Source organism: Leucoraja erinacea, chromosome 14 (genome assembly GCF_028641065.1).
Source record: "Leucoraja erinacea ecotype New England chromosome 14, Leri_hhj_1, whole genome shotgun sequence".
In the NCBI taxonomy this organism is placed as follows: Eukaryota; Metazoa; Chordata; class Chondrichthyes; order Rajiformes; family Rajidae; genus Leucoraja; species Leucoraja erinaceus.
In genome coordinates, this window is record NC_073390.1 from 28,058,384 (window position 1) to 28,077,776 (window position 19,393).

At 41.4% G+C, this 19,393-nt stretch overlaps 2 protein-coding genes across 2 annotated transcripts in view; one reads left to right on the plus strand and one right to left on the minus strand.

Moving 5' to 3' along the window:
- The window catches only part of thap4 (THAP domain containing 4), a 38,963-nt gene extending 36,471 nt beyond the window's left edge, over nt 1–2,492 (plus strand). The window contains exon 5 of the mRNA XM_055645940.1: nt 320–2,492. Coding sequence (XP_055501915.1) covers nt 320–436 — 117 coding nt within the window. The 3' untranslated portion in view covers nt 437–2,492. The remainder of the gene's footprint in view (nt 1–319) is intronic.
- A 3,108-nt stretch (nt 2,493–5,600) lies between these two features.
- The window catches only part of boka (BCL2 family apoptosis regulator BOK a), a 38,000-nt gene continuing 24,207 nt past the window's right edge, over nt 5,601–19,393 (minus strand). Inside the window, exons 4-5 of the mRNA XM_055645941.1 lie at nt 11,912–12,075; nt 5,601–11,041 (exon numbers count right to left, since the gene is read on the minus strand). Coding sequence (XP_055501916.1) covers nt 10,916–11,041; nt 11,912–12,075 — 290 coding nt within the window. The 3' untranslated portion in view covers nt 5,601–10,915. The remainder of the gene's footprint in view (nt 11,042–11,911; nt 12,076–19,393) is intronic.

Below are 19,393 nucleotides of genomic sequence, written 5' to 3' on the forward strand. Positions count from 1 at the left end.
TTCGTATGGAATAGCTTTTGATTGCTGTCATTTAGCACGAAACAAATATTCTTCAATCTCTATTTTTATTGTATTCTTGTAGTTCACAACCTTTAAAATAAAAGCAAATTGCTGGAGGAACTTAGTAGGTCGGGCAGCATCAGTGGAAGGGCCCGTTTTGGATCAGGGCCCTTCTTCTAACTGTTAGAGTAGAGATCCAATAGCTGATAGAAAGAGGTGAGGGGAAGGTGTGGAGCAGAGTTAAGGGCTGGAGTACGACATCTGCAGTTTCTTGTGTCTCCTGTCAACTCCTTTCCTTGATTTGTGCTTTTACTTTCAGATTTCACGGACATTCAGACTCTTAAAGGACGGGAAGTTGGAGCAAACCGTTTTCATGGCAACTGATAATCAACCTCTATTGCAGCATCTCCATATAACCTACACACGCTGCACCTAAACTGTATATTATGTATCATGTTTACAAGATACAACTGCGGCCTCATTGTGCTAAACTTAAGGACTTAAGGTGGAAGTTGAAGATTTTACTTTTGGAGATTGGTAATTGATTGTTTGACCATAACACTATGTTCAGTAGAAATAGCAAACTGTTCTTTGTGACCCTTTTTCAAAATATTGAATGTTTCATGTATTAGCACATCATCCTTCAGCAGGGACAGGCTTTGAAAGATTGCAGCAGCCTTTCATTGACTTGGTGGCAAGTTGCAACAAGCAGGGATATCTGGCCAATGTATTTGTTTTGTCTTCCAGGACAAAAACGATTTGTGTTCCTTTTATTGAATAGTTAAAATTCAGGTGATCTAGAGATAATTTGGGAATATCTGGCAGTCCCATGCTGCTAGATCCCATCTGACACTCTAAAGCGAGCTTCATTAGATGTTTCTTCTGGCTATCTTGTGTTTTAAGTCCCATACAGCATCTCCAAATGAGGAGCTTGTATTGCACTCAGAACATACTCGTGCTTAGCAACTAAACTCCACTGCCCCCAAAACATCTACTCTAGGTTGATTGTATTATTGGCACCTCAGCCTTACCAAGCAGAATGATGAAGAAGTTGCTCTCATCTCAGTACTGACTGGCCAACCTCTTGTTCTGAGACTAAGGCTCCTGCCATCCTAGTCAGAGGAAACACTAGCACTAATCCACCCAGTTAACCTCATTAGATGCTTTAATGAGAAACTCTGGAGAGTGTGAAGTCAGTCTGCTTAATTTTCTTTCATAGGACAATTTCACTGCACTTCTGGACACCAGTGCCACCTATTCTGGGAATCAACCTGGTGTACCTTTTGCTGCACACCCTCTATCGCTATTATTTCCATCCAAGTGTAGGAAGACCAGACCTGCACACAATAGAGCAAGTGCAGTTTGAGCAAGGCGCTATAAGGAGGTGATCTTTTGAGGAAACCAGCTCACCGATGCATCATTTACTGCAAACTTGAAAATGAATAATAAGTTCTGAGGCTTCATTTGGCACCCTAATAGTAAGTTTCTTTTTAATCCATGAGATGTTTACGATGCTTTGAAGGTGATGTTTACTGTCACCAATGTAAAGTGATATGTTCAGCAGTTGTGACGTCTAGTAGAGACAGACTTTTTTCTTAAACTGAACTGGTCCTTATGGGGGTGCTGCTGATGTAGTGGTGTCAGGTTGGCATTAAAGACAGGATTGCAAGATATGCTTAAATGAAAAATTCAGAGCTTGAACTGTCAGCAAAATTAATGACGATTTATCCTTTACTGTGTAAATAAATGTGCAATTTGTACTTTTGAATGCTGAATCATTACCTTGCCTATCAGATCCATCTATTGCCCTTCTTTTATTCATCTATGTCCCTCTGAAGTTTACTTCTACACATTTTGTACTCATCGAGGAATTTGTTTGATCCGGACTGCCTTAACCTGATTTACGTATTTTTCTTCGTCCTGACTGGGCCTCAGTATCTTTGTTATCCAGGGTTCTGTAACATGCCAGCCTTCCTCTTCACCCAGGCGGGAACACGCTGCCGCTATGGTCTTCCCATTGCAACCCACTTGAGTGCCAGACTTTCCCTCATCTGCAAATTGTCTCACCAAATCAATCTCTGCAAGTTGCCACCGAATGCCTCCAAAATTAATCTTACCCCAATTTAGAACCTTAATATTGATCAATCCTAGCTTTCTCCATAGTATTTAAAAAATAATACACTTATAGTCACTGGTCCCAAAGTGCTTTCCTACTCTCACTCAGTAACTTGTCCCACCTCATTTCCTACGAGGAGGTCCAGGGTTGCACCCTCTAGTTTGGCCCCTGACACGTTGATTAAGGAAGCTTTCTTGGACATATTTAACAAAGTCCACCCATCCAAGAATATCCTCTGAACGCTTTTATGTTCTCTCTCATCAAAAAAGCACCCCCACTCCTCTTGCCACCTGTAGAGTCTGTATCCTGGAACATTGAGCAGTACTGTACAGGAACATGTGTGTGTGTGTATCAAAATAAAACTTTATATCATTAATTGTATACTTTTCTTGTGCATTCAACCTCCCAAAGTGCAATGCCTCGCATTTATTCAGATACAACTCCATCTGCCATTCCTCTGCCCATTTCTGTAGCTGATCTATATCCCACTATACTTTGACAGCCTTCCAAAATCCACAATATCAGCAATCTTGGTGTCATCTGCAAACATACTAACCAATCTGTCTACATTTACATCCATGTCGTATTTATAAATATATCTACATTTATATATTATATATATATATATATATGTATTCATTCTCTAAGCCATGTTTCTGCAATGGCTGCAATATCCCAGTCCCCCAAGCCAAACCATGTCCAGACTTTTCGGGCATTAACTCTTCATACTATTGCCTTGAAATAAATGCAGGTTAAAACACCTGACTTTGCTGTGCTTCTGGCTGTCTTGTCTACTAATTTTGCTCTCTTTCATGGCTGTATTTGTCCCAAATACTCATCACTCTTGTTTCAGCTCTGGGATCCAACCCCTTGTCAATCTAGTGTAATCCCTCGTGAGTAGCACTAGCAAATCGCCCTCCCAGGATATTTGTCCCTCTGCAGGTCAGGTCCAATCTGTTCCTCTTGTATAGGCCACCTCTGCCCCAGAAGTGATTCCCAATGATCCAAGAACCTGAATATTTGCCCCCTGCACCAGCTCCTCAGACAAGCATTCGCCTGATCTATCCTGCTATTTCTGCCCTCATTAGACCTTTTGTAATGCAGAAATGACTATCTGAGTTTTTGCATTTTAATCTCTTTCCTAACTTCCTATATCTCACTGCATGACCCCATCCATTTGTTTACTTGTTTTATTATTATCAATGTGCACTATGACCTCTGGTAGTTCCCTCTTCCCCCCTGAGAATGTTCTGCGGGCACTTGCAGACATCCTTGACGCTGGCACCTCAGACACTACACACCGATCCTGGCGTCTCGTTTACAGACACAGAATCTCCTCATCTGTCCCGTTACCTATTGAGTCTCCTATCACATCACTCTGACTTCATTCTTCTGTGCTGAGGCTGAAACCAGTCATAGTGCTACTGCTGCCCTCTGAAAGGACATTCCCCGCCACCCACCCACCCACAAAGAGGTATACCTGCTACATCTGCAGTTTTATTTTCCTTTTCGAAAAATGGATTTCAAAAGATTGCTACTCTTAGTAAATGGACCCTTGATCGTGCTCTATCAGTGTTTGCCAGATGCAAATGAGATACCAGGGGTGAAAGGTTTACATTTATTAAAGTGGGCTGCATTAATCTGGTTATATTCCTTTTGTCTTATGAGTTTAGAAGCTTGAAGAACAATCTGAAGTATTTAAGATGACAAATGGATTGGATAGAATCTGTACCACCAATCCAGGATCACAGGCATAAATGCTACATTTGGAGCTGAGGCTTTCCAGCAATGAATGGAAACATTTCTCTACAGCCTGGAATTCAGTGCCTCAAAAGTCTGTCAGTGCTAAATCAAGGCAGAGGCCAGTAGTGGGTGAAGACATGGAACAAAGATTGGTAAATGGAAAGACAACCTGTAAAACTACATTAATCCAACACGCTAGAAACTTTGGTGTCGATCAGGCAAGGGTCTCGACCCAAAACGTCACCCATTCCTTCTCTTCAGAGATGCTGCATGTCCCGCTGAGTTACTCCAGCATTTTGTGTCTACCTTAAATTCTATTGCATGTTATTTCAATGAATACTACATTGCTTAGACTTCCCTCTTTTAGATGTTACATAGTAGTACAATATATTTTCCAGCTAGCCCTGCAAATCTAAAGGGGAAGTAGATCCTGGTGTGACAAAGGTAGCTTATGAACCAGGACTGAACCAGAGTGGATTATAGGAGTTTTCCCAGTTTAGATTTTAAAAAAGGATCCAAATGAATGGTGTAAGAAACTTGGGGAGGTAGCTGGGAAATTAAACCTGAGCCTAAATATTTTCCCCAAAAACAACCATTAGCAGTTCTAATCATGACCCGACAAGATTGCTGTAAAGCCAGGTTATGTATTCCCAGTCTTCATTTTACATAATACATCAACTACCTTTTCCTTAACAGTCTTTATCACTTTATTTTCTTTTGGATGATCCTCCCCTTGTGAGATGTAGGGAAGCAAGTTCAAGGGAAAGCATATCCTCTCCTACACAAGAGGGTGTGACGAAGAATCATCGTTGTGGTCGTTTTGGAGCGCTTCAGAGTGAAGGTCCAATTCAACATGATGATGGGTGATTTCAGATTGGCAATCAGTGGAGTGTCACAGGGATTGTTCTGTTGAGTTAAGTGTAAGTGTACTGTAGTCAGATTTACCAATATCATAAAAACAGGTGCAGAGAGTTAGTATGCATAGATTAAATGAGTGGCCAAAAGTTGGCATTTGGGTATTGCACAGCATTAAATTTTTCACGCTGGAAGGAAGAATGAAAAAGCCAATTATTATTTAAACAAAGCAGAATTCCAAAATTGTGCAGTATAAAGGGATCTATGGCTCCTTGTAAATGAAGCACAAAGTTGGCATGCAGGGATAGGGGAAAGGCCATCCTTTCCTATCACTGCCCTTGAATTTTATATATTGACAGCTCCCAAATTCAGTTTCTTTTGGTTTGGAATATTTGTTGTGGGGGCTACATCATAAACAGAACATTCAACTGATAACATGGGGAATTATCCGGTGGACTTCATGGGTTGCCACAGGCATTGGATTGTCCAGGTCGTCTTCACAGATATTTCATTTAAATGATCCTCCTGGCAAGAGGCATGTGTCGGTTACAGTTCCACATTATCATCCCATTCCTGCTGGGTTCCTTCAGGCCATCATATTATTGGCTCACTAGAGTAGGTGTTTGAGGCACTTTCAGGGGGAATTTACAAGTCTTATTTGAAAATCGGGATAGCTTTACCTAAATGGAGAGGCTGCAGCCATCCTCATGCCAGACGAAGGCAGAACAGCACCCGTGTAGCGAGCAGAGGTCCTTCAAGGTAAGTGGGCCCATGACGCTCCCTGCAACTTAGCTGCTATAATGGAAAGTATTCCTCAGATGCCAGCCAGTGTAAGGGCAACCAATGCTTTACTTTTGCTGTATATTTGTGGACTCGGGAAACAGAGTAGTTTGATCAGTACTCTTTATTAATAAAGTCAATATTACCCCAATTCACGTAGCACTATGGGGTGTGTACAAGAGTACAGATAAAACACAACATGGATTTTAAACCTGATTAGTCACAAAAACAATCCAAAGACAAAGTACTTAAAGTTTACCAGTGTTACATGAATTATGGATAGTTAAGAGATAGTTAGTATGTAAGGATAATATGTAAATATGTTCCCAGTTTTAGCTTTTGCTGACTAGACTTGTCTTTAAGCCAGTTAACCCTGTAATTACTGCCCCAGCTGCAAAGATTGTTCCTCCCAGTTTCAACTCGACTCCTGTAACATTTCACAAGTGTGACTTGCCAGAACCTGGTGTCCTACCCAGAAGTCAACAGCTTTCCAGCATTAGGCCATGTATATGAGGCCTGGTGTGAGTGCATTTTATGTTAACCCTAATGCGAGGTTAAAAAAATTAATTCCCAGTTCAAAGCTTTGATGCATATTTTCTTGCATATTGTAAGAAATATATTCTTAACAGGTTTTTTATTTGTGGTGAATCTACATTGATTGTTATAAAAGTGCATGTACTATTAATAGCTTGCATTGTCTCATTCTTTTGGTAGATCAACCTATTTGTTAAGAAAATTGACGACTAGCTTTAGCCTGAACACAACTGATAATGTACTGCTCACTGCCTTTACGCACATGCACTATGCGGTTACAGCTTTTTGCATTGTTTCCAGAATTTTATTCTATAGATTTCACTGACTTGAATGTTATTTAATTTAATTTTCCAGGGGGTGGGCATCACTGGCAAGTCCAGTATTTTGTTCTTCCCTAAATGGTGGTAACCTTATTGTGAAGTTAGTCCCACACTGTTAATTAGGGTAGGAGTTATAGGTTTTCAATCAGTGATATTAGAAGCGTCGACATTATGTGTGACTGGGAAGGAAGCTGTAAATGTTGGTGTTCCAATGTCCCTACTGCCCTTGCTCTTGGTGTTTGAGGTCATGGGTTGGAAGGTGCTGTTCAACTATTAGGTAACTGGTGAATATTTAGTAGATGGCATACCCTGCAGACAAATATACATCTGTGGTGTACAGTGCCAATATAACAAGCTGCTTTGTCCAGGGTGATGTCAAGCTTGTGTGTTGTTGGGAGTTGCACTCATTAGGAAAGCATTTATTCTGCTCGACTTGTGCCTGTAAATGATGGAAAGATTTTGGGATGTCACTTGACACAGAATACCCAGTCTCTGGAGACAGATTCAATTGTTTCTGAAAAAAGTTGATGGGGGAATTTGGCGATGGTAATATGTTGAATATCAAGGGTAGACGGATAGATTCTCGACTGTTGAAGATGGCTGTGGGGCGTAAACGTCAGACCACGCCTGATTCTTGTCCATTTCCTTCTCTAGGTTCAGAATCAATTGAAAATTGGGCAATCATTAGTGAACTTCCTTACTTCTGATCTTGTGAGTCATTGATGAAGCAGCAAAAAATGGATTGAGGATAGTTACCTTGAGGAACTCCTTCAGTAAAGCTCTAGGGCTGGGTTGGGTGACCCCAGCAACCACAACCTTCCATTGTATGAGATTTAATTCCTACCACTGAAAAGTCCATTGACTTCAGTTCTCCTTTATCAATCTAAAGCTGCCTTGACATCAAGGATCGCCACTCTTACCTCACCTGTTGAACTCAAATCTTTGATTTCCTATAATTGAGTGACTCCCTTGTAGTTATTTCCGATTTTAAAGACATATTATAATTTTTTGGTCAATTGTGTGGCTATGGCTTGTTTCAAGTCAGTGCTACTTCCTGGTTAAATAATTACAATGTTCTAAACACCTCAATGGATTATTTTTTTCATGGAGAACTGTTTGAGAGAGCTCACGGTCCTTCTCAGAATAATTATTCAGCATGATCATCCTGGACATATGCATGGATTTTATATAAGGCCACGTCCCACTTTATTTTGGGTGAAAAAATCATTCCATTGCTGACTTCACTGATAAATCGGAACTAAATCTTTATTTTCTCCCTGTAGATTACGTCAGCCTCCCTCATTATAATGCTTAAGGACACAAGTTCAGAAAGTCTGTGTTTGCTTTAGCTTTCCATATTAGGCCATGGCCCTGATTTGAACAGGAGTAAGTAAGTAGGCTTGGAATTTCAGCCTGCTGTGTTGTTGCTATCGGTGCTTAAAATGAATGTGGTCAAGAAAGGGTTGCAGGCTTCTTGGGGCCACGCTAGACCATTATAGTGGAGATTGGAGCAATTACACCACCTAACTTCTCATTCAGGGAGTATATTTTAAAATCCCACATTCTACTCAGGAACTCTGACTCGCTCCATGTTGATTTTGTTTATAAACATCACCATCTTTGGAGGAGCATCACCGACTTTCATGCTGAACAATAATCTATAGCCATAAGGCTGATGTGCGTCAGAATTTCTGAATCCTGACAACCATGTAGGAGGCTTAAACACCCCCTTTTCATGCGTGAAAGCAAGCTAAGACTAAGTTTTTGTACGAGGATCAGCTGAGCAGCCATGGAATGTCTACACAAAGTGTTAGAAATAATCAGTAGGTGAAGCACCACCTGTGGAGAGTAATCTGGAACTAACTCCTTTCCTGCTACCTGGTGTGCTAAGTACTTCCAGCTTCATATGTGTTTCTTTTTCAGTTTTTTAGTTCTTCAGAGTCTAAATTCAATCCTACGATCATTATTAACTTCGTATCGAGTAATTTAAAATGTGGCCATAGGTATTTTTGAAGAGGATTTTAAAATATAAGGTAGAATTGCCGAAAATGCAATAATTAATCAAGAAAAAATAAGCAAAAGTACCTTAGATGGAGTCATGCATTTATCTGAAGGTTTGTGCTGGAAAGATTCTAGCACAGATAGGCCTTTACATGAATAAACCGGGCATCACGGTGGCGCAGCGGTAGAGTTGCTGCCTTACAGCGAACCCGGGTTCGATCCCGACTACGGGTGCTGTCTGTACGGTGTTTGTACCTTCTCCCCGTGACCTGCGTGGGCTTTCTCCGAGATCTTCGGTTTCCTCCCACACTCCAAAGACGTACAGGTAAGTCGGTAAATTGGCTTGGAAAATGTAAAAATTGTCCCTAGTGTGTGTAGGATAGTGTTAATGTGAGGGATCGCTGGTCGGCGCGGACCCGGTGGGCCAAAGGGCCTGTTTCCGCACTGTATCTCTAAACTAAAAGAAACTGTACTTTATGCAGCTAATGATATTTTTTACCATGAAATGGTCTCATCAAATTTCAGCCAACTGTTCGCCAATCTGAAAATTCCTGTTCATTTTGTATTTTAAATCAGCCTTAAGTTGGATTTTTGTAGTACAGGTACTAGCAAAAATTCATTGTTGTGCAGCTAATTTGTAGAATCCACGAGGAAACCATAGAAATGGTGACTTTAAAAAAAAATTATACCTCATTCATGGCTATTGTTAATTTGTCATTTAGGCTGCTCTAGTGGGTGGACAGTGCCCTCTATTATGTTTGGGACAAAGGCCCATATTTTATTTATCTGCCTCTGTACTCCACAATTTGAGATTTGTAATACATTTTGGTTTTGACATGTAGAGATTACAGCAGTGTTTATATATAATCCTCCCATTTCAGGGCACCATAATGTTTGGGACACAACAATGTCATGTAAATGAAAGTAGTCATGTTTAGTATTTTGTTGCATATCTTTTGCATGCTTGAAGTCTGAAATTCATGGACATCACCAGTTGTGGGGTGTCTGCTCTGGTGATGCTCTGCCAGGCCTGTATTGCAGCCATCTTTAGCTTATGCTTGTTTTGGAGGCTAATTGCCTTCAGTTTTCTCTTCAGCATGCTCAATTGGGTTCAGATCGGGTGATTGACTTGGCCACTCATGGATTGACCATGTTTTAACTTTGAAAAACTTATTTGGTGCTTTAGCAGAATGTTTGAGATCATTGTCTTGCTGTAGAATGAACTGCCAGCCAATGAGTTTTGAGGCATTTGTTTGAACTTGAGCAGATAGAATGTGTCTATACACTTCAGAATTCATTATGCTACTACCATCAGCAGTTGTGTCATCAATGAAGATAAGTGAGCCAGTACCTTCAGCAGCCATACATGCCCAGGCCATAACCGTGTTTCACAGATGAGGTGGTATGCTTTTGATCTTGGGCAGTTCCTTCTCTCCTCTATACTTTGATCTTGCCATCACTTTCATATAAGTTAATCTTCGTCTCATCTGTCCGCAAGACCTTTTTCCAGATCTGTGGTTGCTCTATTAAGTACTTCTTGGCAAACTGTAACCTGGCCATCCTATTTTTGCGGATAACCAGTGGTTTGCATCTTGCAGTGCAGCTTATGTATTTCTGTTCATGAAGTCTTCTGCGGACAGTGGTCATTGACAAATCCACACCTGAGTCCTGAAGAGTGTTTCTGATTTGTTGGACAGGTGTTTGGGGATTTTTCTATATTATAGAGAGAATTCTTATGTCTACAGCTGTGGGGGTCTTCCTTGGCCTGCCAGTCCCTTTGCGATTAGTAAGCTCATCAGTGCTCTCTCTTCTTAATGATGTTCCAAACAGTTCATTTTGGTAAGGTTTGGCTAATGTCTCTTAACAGTTTTATTCTTGTTTCTCACTCATAATGGTTTCTATGACTTTCATTGGCACAACTTTGGTCCTCATGTTGATAAACAGTAATAGAAGTTTCCAAAGATGATGGAAGGTCTGGAGGAAAGACTAGGTGCCGAGAACTCTCTTATATCTGCATTAAAGATACAGTTAAACATACCTGAGCAATCACAAACACATGTGAAGCTATGTGTCCCAAACATTATGGTGCCCTGAAATGGGTGGGACTATGTATAAACACATCTGTAATTTCTACATGGTGAAACCAAAATGTATAAAAATACTCTGCACAATAAAGTCTGCACAATGTGCACTTTAACCACATGTGATTTTGTTCCTATTATAAATCTCAAATTGCGGAGTAGAAGCAAATAAATAAATGATGGGTCTTTGTCCCAAACATTATGGCGGGCACTGTAAATATTTCATTTGCTGCAATCTCCTCCTTATCTATCCTTCCTCCCCTTGTGTCCAGAAATTTAGACAACATGGGGCAATCTGTAGAATTCTAGTCTAATTATGTTTAGCTAAATGTACCCCATTTGCCCGATCTCTCTGAATGGTTCTTACTCCAGTCCAGCAACGGCAGAAATTCCGTTCAGTCAAGACGGTATATCAGGCATGCTGCGAGTTTTGTATCACATTAAGTACGGGAATTATGTAAAGGACCACAAAATCCCAGGCAGAATCATCGCTCTCGCAGGAGGAAGAAGAAAATCGCTTTGAGGAAGTGTCCACAGGTACAGATGGCAGAGATGAGCCAATGGTTGCGGATACTGGGATCGTTGTTAACCACAGATTTTGTTATGTCAGCCTAGGATTAAAACAGATGAGAATTATTTTTGCACTACCTGACCAAATCCATTTGACCACAGCTTCTGAAATCTTTTGGAAAATATTTTATTCTGTCTCATTATGTACAATACAAGTAACATGCCGCTTTTTTGTTTAAGCTTTGGATAACTAAATAATTTAATTGATGTATATAAAACAGGTTTGAGATGATGACAAGGAATTGGACATGGTTACAAATTTGCAAAGTTCTACTCTTTGTGTTAACAAGAACTATAACTTACAGAAAAAAAGTCACAAAGTGCTGGAGTAACTCAGCCGGTCAGGCGGCATCTCTGGAGAACGTGGATAGATGACATTTCGGGACAGAGCCCTTCTTCAGACTTGAAATGTCACCTGTTTTCCAGAGATGCTGCCTGACACACTGAGTTACTCCAGCATATTGTGTCTTTTTTTGTAAACCAGCGTCTGCAGTTACTTGTTTCTACAGTAACTTACCAAAGCCATTTTACAAGAATATCATCAAACTAATTTTGGTATGAAGCCACATGAAACTTTCTGAAAGGGTGACCAAAATTGTGGGCAATAAGGCAGGCTTGAATAAATGAAAGGAATGAAGGTAGTGGTTTATGGCAGCTGTTCTAGAGTTCAGAGTGTCGGAAATTGTAGGTGCAAACACCAATGTTGGAACAATTAAATGCAAGAGGCTATATCGGAGTACCGAGGTACATCAAAGATTAACAAGGGAGCATTTGAATTTGAATTCAGCATTGTCAGTGTTTGGTTTACTAGTTTGATGGCTTAACCAGAGCATGACGCTATGTACATTCATTCAGATACTGGAGCAATGCAGTTACACATATTGAACCTTGCTAAACAGATGGTCTCTTACCCATCCACCCCGTCTCCTTAACCACGTCACCAGCGTTTTCCGGACGAACTCTCCCAAGCAATCGACGATTGTGTGCACCATGGCATGCTGTCCCTGCTTCACACAGTCGATGGCTAATCCACCAGCTACAGCATAGAGGGCCACCACCTTCCCCCAGGTTATACCTACAGAGCAAAAGTACATGAACACCCAGCATAAGAACCACATCAATAGAAAGGTAATCCATGCTTTAAACATAATAACACAAGACTACTCAGTAAAATAGAACTATAAAGCTATAAGGAGCTCAAAATACAGAATCATGAAGGACTGGGCAAGAGATTAAAAAAAGCATCATCTCTTTGGCTACTTAATTTCTACTTTACAACTAGTGCCATCCGACCACTACAACTGGACATCAAAGGCAGCTCTGTATGGGGCCACAGAATGTAACACAGTGCAATGGAAGACCACAGTGGAAAAGCTGAAATATTAGAGAGGTTTATGAACAATTATGAAGAGGTATTAGGAACACCGGCTATTTATAATAACATTTAAAGTCTGTGAGGATTCTCCTTGCATTTCCTTTCTCCACCCCCTTTCCAATTAAACAAAAGGTTGTTTGGCTGCGCTATTATATAAACCATTGGCTTTGAAACTATTCTGGGCACTGATCCTCTGCCGAGATTCTTTGTAAATCCTGTAATGTTTCCAAGACACTCAGTAAATAAAACTTAAACCATTCCTTTAATGTCTTACAAGAACAGTAGCACTCTCCAAGTTAACATAAAATACAGACGTGGACATTTCCATCGAATTGTTGTACATTTATACTCGAAATATACTCGTTAAACACTGACACATTCCAAAAAATCTAGAAAAACCAGTGTATGATGATTTTCTGGTAAGTTTCTCCACCTGTTGCGTCACCACCAATGTGCGCTAGGCTACAATTACCAAGCCATGGGTTGCAGCATCAGGTGGGGCAGTCTTTGTACCATGTGCCTCAGATGGAAGGTCAGGCATGCACTGAAATTTAACCAATGAATCCTCTCTAACTGCCATCAGACTGACCTTTTCCATTGTGTAGGAAGGAACCTCAGATGCTGGTTTAAATCAAAGATAGACACAAAATGCTGGAGTAACTCAGCGGGACAGGCAGCATCACTGGAGAGAAGGAATGGGTGACATTTCAGGTCGTGACCCTGAATGAAAGTTACAGGAAAGTGAAACTAGAGATATAGACGATGATGTAGTAGAGAGATATAGAACAAATGAATTATGTAAAAAAAGTAACAATGATAAAGGTAACAGGTCATTGTTAGCTGTGGCTAGGCGAGAACATAAAGCTGGTGTGACTTGGGTGGAGGAGGGATGGGGGGAGAGGGAATGCAGGGGTTACTTGAAGTTAGAGAAATCAATTTTCATACCGCTGGGTTGTAAGCTGCCCGAGCGAAATATGAGATGCTGTTCCTCCAATTTGCGTTTAGCCTCACTCTCATAAAGGACAGAAAGGTCAGCGAGGGAATGAGAATGGGAATTAAAGTGTTTAACAACCGGGAGATCAGTCAAGTCCAGGCGGACCTACTTGCACAAGTACAGTGAGGTACACAATTAAACTCTTGCTTGCAGCAGCATAGACTCAGAGAACACACAAAAACATAAATCATACATAAATCACACCTGGATTCTGCAAGAAAGTGAAGAGAAAAAGCTTTGCAAAAAAAAGACATTAGTGCAAAGTATGCAATTAGAAAACAAGTCCATGGTAGTGCATGAAGCAGTCCATTGTTGAGGTAGGATTAGGGTTGTGCACGAAGATGAGACACAAAAAGTTGGAGTAACTCAGTGGGACCGGCAGGATCACTGGAGGGAAGGAATGGATGAATGTTTGGGTCGAGTCCATTCTTCAGAATGGTTAGGGATATGGGAAATGAGAGATATAGAGGGTATTAGACAATAGGTGCAAGAGTAGGCCATTCGGCCCTTTGAGCCAGCACCGCCATTCAATGTGATCATGGCTGATCATCCACATTCAGTACCCCGCTCGTTCTTCCCATATCCCCTGACTCCGCTATTTTTAAGAGCTCTATCTAACTCTCTCTTGAAAGTAGAGAATTGGCCTCCAATGCCGTCTGAGGCAGAGAATTCCACAGACTCACAACTCTCTGTGTGAAAAAGTGTTTCCTCATCTCCGTTCTAAACGGCTTACCCCTTATTCTTAAACTGTGGCCCCTGGTTCTGGACTCCCCCAACATAGGGAACATGTTTTCTGCCTCTAGCACGTCCAAACCCTTAATAATCTTATATGTTTCACTAAGATATCCTCTCATCCTTCTAAATTCCAGAGTATACAAGTCCAGCGGCTCCATTCGCTCAGCATATGACATTCCCGCCACCCCGGGAATTAACCTTGTGACCCTACACTGCTCTCCCTCAATAGCAAGAATGTGGAGAGATAAAGAACAATGAGTGAAAGATATGCAAAAAAGTAACGATGATAAACGTTGAATTCTCCCAGTTTTGCTAGCCCTTGCTGGCTCCTCCCCTTCCTTAACCCTCGAGCTGTCTCCTCCCATCCCCCCGCCCTCGGGCTCCTCCTCCTCCCTTTTTCCTTCCTTCTCCCCCCCACCCCCCATCAGTCTGAAGAAGGGTTTCGGCCCGAAACGTCGCCTATTTCCTTCGCTCCATAGATGCTGCTGCACCCGCTGAGTTTCTCCAGCAGTTTTGTGTACCTTCGATCGTCCAGCATCTGCAGTTCCTTCTTGAACACTTGGAAACTACTGTCCCTTGACACTTGGCTCCTGGCAACAGCTGTCTCCTGCACTTCACTCACCGCAGGCCATCCACATCAGATGCCCCACGATATTAATGATAGAACATCAGTAGGTCAGAATGGCACAGTAATGCATTAGAACCACTGCCTCATAGTCAGAGAACTGGGTTCAATCCTGATCTTGGGTGCTGCTTATGTAGAGTTTTCATGTTCTCCATTGACCCTATGGGTTTCTCCCAGGTGCTCCGCTTTCCTCCCATTTCCCAAATACATGGTTTGGTAGTTTAATCGACCACTGTTAATAGCCCCGGGTGAGTGGTGGAAACTAAGGGTGACTTATGGAGTGTGGAGTGAATAAAATGGGTTAGGTCAGGATTAACATGTAGTTGATGTCTTGATAGTGTGGGCTTGGTGAGCCAAAGTGGCTGTGACTGTTCTGTAGCTCAATCTGACACTATGACTGTAACATGCATTGAATTACCGATTCTGCCCCAACCTCCAAACCAGCTTTTGCTCCTGTTCGAGATGGGCATTTCCACATGAACCCGAGGACCTCCTTGATGAAATCCTGGCAGTTATTTCGGAGGGTCATCAGAGAGGAATGTATACAGGTCTGCCTGTTAGAGGAGTGTGAAGTGCTAGATTACCGAAGAAAATGCTCAGCATTTATTATGAAAAGTTCCAGCACAGGAGTAGACCATTCAGTCCAATACATCCATGTCATCACTCTGTCACAGCAATGCATGCACTAGTACATTTTCTGTAGCAAATTTTTGTTTCTTTCTGAATTTCTAGGAGCATTGCCTTTAGATTTTGGTAGTCACATTTTTTAATTGAATTTCAGTCAACAGGTCAAGGCTCGTTGCGTTGTGCTGTTGCTCCAGGGATCTTGTGTTGTACAATTGGGCCTCATTGTGGCACCTGCCCACAAGACCCACCTACAATCTATTAATTGATAAACCAGAGAATGCTGTTGGCAACTCTGACCTAGAGGCTTCCCCAGTGAATACTGATACACTGCCTGGAATCCCCTGCAAATACAGACACACCCTTGGAGACTCCTACACATATTTACTTTCTCAAGGGAAGTCCTTACAATTCCCAACAGTCTCATTCAATGCAGGGACACTCCCAGTTACTGTCTGGCAGCCACAAAAGATTATAAATAAATAACCATTTAAAAAGGCAGAAAACATTTTATAAGTGCGCAGTGGCACAAGCAAACCACAGATCACTGCTAATCTCAGAGTTGTGTTGTGGGCCATCGATTACAATTCACTTAAAGCCTATATATTTCTTGTTTAACCTCGCACATAATGCAGCAGCGACTGTTAACCCTAGTGCCACCTTTAGAGAGAGCCGGGGTACTGAGATTTTGGAATACCATTCCCTGGAGCAGAAAGATACTACCAGAGTGTGAGACCACTGACCCCACTGGGACAGTGTGGGACCCCTGACCCCACTGGGACAGTGTGAGGACAGTCGGCTGCCGCAGGGCAGGAGATAACACGGCCACGCTGGGACTCGGTGCAGTTGCCGGGTGAGCATTGACCTCCGGGTGGAGGACTGCCCAGTCTAATTTTATCCCTCAGCCTCTTAGTTACCACTTTTCTCACAAGAAATCTGAAATATTTCCTGAACGCTTGCCAATGTTTATCTCTCGGCGATCTTTTAATCTAATTCACCCTGCATTCCTATGTAATCAGTGTTTTTAAATGGCAGAATCTAATCTGTGTGATTTGGATCTCTCATGAACTGTGTACAAAATTGTAGCATACACTTTTGCCTAGAAAGTCCCTTACCACAGCTTAGTACAGTATTTCATTGTGCCTTCATACAGAAGGTGAAATCTAACGCAGCCTGCACTTCAGTTGGTTCATTCTTTCAGAAAACTGTCTCCAGTTCTGTCTATAAACTAATCCTCCAAAGTATTTTTGAGAATTTGATTTATCCAATTAATATTAAGATTATTGACCCACTTGTATTAGCTTTGATTGATTATTTAAACTGGCCCAGATGAAGGGTCTCAACTCAAAACATCAGCTCTCTGTTGCCCTCCACAATATATATGTTAAATCAACGTTTTACTATATTTCCTAAACCTAACTTTTGTTTTTACTGATGCTCCACATCACCAGCAATGCAGCAGTTAACGCAGTTACTTCACAGCTCCAGCAACTTGGGTTCAGTCTTGACTTTGGGTGATGCATTGTATAGAGTTTGTACGCTGTTCCTTCAACTGTGTTGGTTACCATCGGGTGCTCCGGTATCCTTCCAATTCTCAAGGTTAATAGTCCGTAATGTAGTGGGTGGGAGGAGAATATGGATGGATGCTGATGGCATGTGACAGAAAATAAGTTACAGGTAAATAAACGGGGGATTTAAATGATGGGAATGCTCTGGTGACGATAGGATATCTCGCCTCCTTCCATATTGTTGGAAAGTACGAGAATAATGTAATATATGAAATATCATACTTGGTATTCCTTCCTGTCTCATTCTACCCATTAGCCACAGCCTACCAATTAGCCATCTATCACTGGGAAAATGTTGGAATCTATGATTGTTATATATAAAGTAGCAACAGGTCATTTGTAAAATTGTGATATAATCAATCAGAGACCATGTGGTTTACAAAAGGGTATTCTGTTTGACAAATTTAACAAAGAGGGTGGATATGGGGAAGCAGTGGACGTAATGTATATGGATTTCCAGAAGGTATTTGATAAGTTGTTCATGACATTGGGATAAAACGTCAAAATGGATAGAGAATTGGTACATTGAGAGTAAGCTGGATGGCAGAAGGCAAAGAGTAGCAAAAACAAGGGGCTTTTTCTGGTTGACTGCCAGTGACTTGCGATGTTCCGCAGGGGTCGGTGCTGAGGCTGCTACTCTTCACGTTGTATATCAATGATTTGGATCAGGGAATTCAAGACTTTGTGGCCAAGTTTGCAGATGATTCAAAGATAGATGGAGGGGCAGGTAATGTAGAGAAAGTAGGAATTCTGCTGAAGGACTTGGGCAGCTTGAGAGTGTGGGCAAAGAAGTGGCAGGTGAAACAGCAGAGCAAAGTGTGGAGTCATGCATTTTTGGTAGTAGGAATAATGGCGTAGACTAAATGGGGGGAGAATTCAGAAATTGCAAGTGTAAAGGGAGTTGGGAATGCTGATGCAGGATTCCACAAAAGTTAATTTACAAGTCGAATCGGTAGCAAGGAAAGCAAATACAATACTGGCATTTATTTCATGAAGACTAGAATATAAAGATGTAATGCTGAGGATTTATAAGCACTGGTCAGACTGCATATGGAATATTGTGTGCAGTTTTGGACCCCATATCTGAGGAAGGATGTGCTGCTGTTGGAGAGAGAGTCCAGAGGAGGTTTACGAGAATGATCCCAGGAATGATTGGCTTATCAAATGATGGTTGCATGATTGAATGGTGGAGTAGACTTGATGGGCCGAATGGCCTAATGCTGCTCCAATAACTTATGAACTGTATTTCATTCCAGAATGGTCCCCCTCACTTACCTAGCTTCGTCTTACCATGGGTTTGCTAACCACCTCAACTGCTGGTGGTGGTGGAAAGTTCCCACATGTACACCACTCTATGAGTAAAGATGCTTCTACTTTATTCCTTATTTGGATATATTTGTTCCTACCTTCAGGAAGTCAAATATTTGTTCCTCCCTTGTACTATGTCGGCTCACTTTGAACTCGCCCTCAAGTGGCAATATCCTCTACTTTATTAACAACTTCATAATTTTAACATCCTTAGTTGATCACCCCACATTCTTTTAAAGAGCATGTATAGTCCCTCACTCATGTAAACTCTCAGTCCTTGGAAGATGCAGAAATGGTTTTGGCAAGTTCCATTTAAGATTTTTATACCTACATTAAAAACAAGAAGTTTTGTGCTTGGGAATCAGAGGAGGCGAGTTACTAAACAAGTGCTTTGCATCTGCTTTCATCACGGAGAAGGAAACAGAGGACAGTTTGGGAAAATGTCAAAGACCAGAGGGTACAGGCCCTCTCACCTGAAAGCTATACCCTTTAGTTATTGACACTATCACTACAGGCAAAAGCGTGGGGTGTTTACACTAACTGGGATGATTTCAGATTATAGTTAGACAAAATATCAATTCTGCCAATAGTTTTCAAAATAATGATAGATAACAAATTTAAACTAGTCCCCCCCCAAAGAATCAATTTCAGCAGATCCTCGTTTTGGTGAAGATACAATGTAGCTGCTTGTTTCTGAAGAAACCCACACCAGGATGTGGTCTTTACTGCAACACTTCTGGTATACTGCACTTCATCAAGATTATTAACCCTCAATTCAATACAGATTAGTCAATTTCATCTCAGTCAGATCTCACCTTGGTTTCACTTCAATCAATCTGCAAGATCTAGACTAGCACAGTCTCCCAAATGCAGTGTCATTTTCCTCACTTTCAGTGCCACACACATTCCCAGCTTGGTGTACAGGCCAGTTAGATTCTTAGTCTGTGTACTGAGAGTTGAAACATCCCAGAGATGTTTCTTATAGAAACATACAAAATTCTTAAGGGGTTGGACAGGCTAGATGCAGGAAGATTGTTCCCGATGTTATCGAAGTCCAGGACAAGGGGTCACAGCTTAAGGATAAAGGGGAAATCCTTTAAAACCGAGATGAGAAGAACTTTTTTCACACAGAGAGTGGTGAATCTCTGGAATTCTCTGCCACAG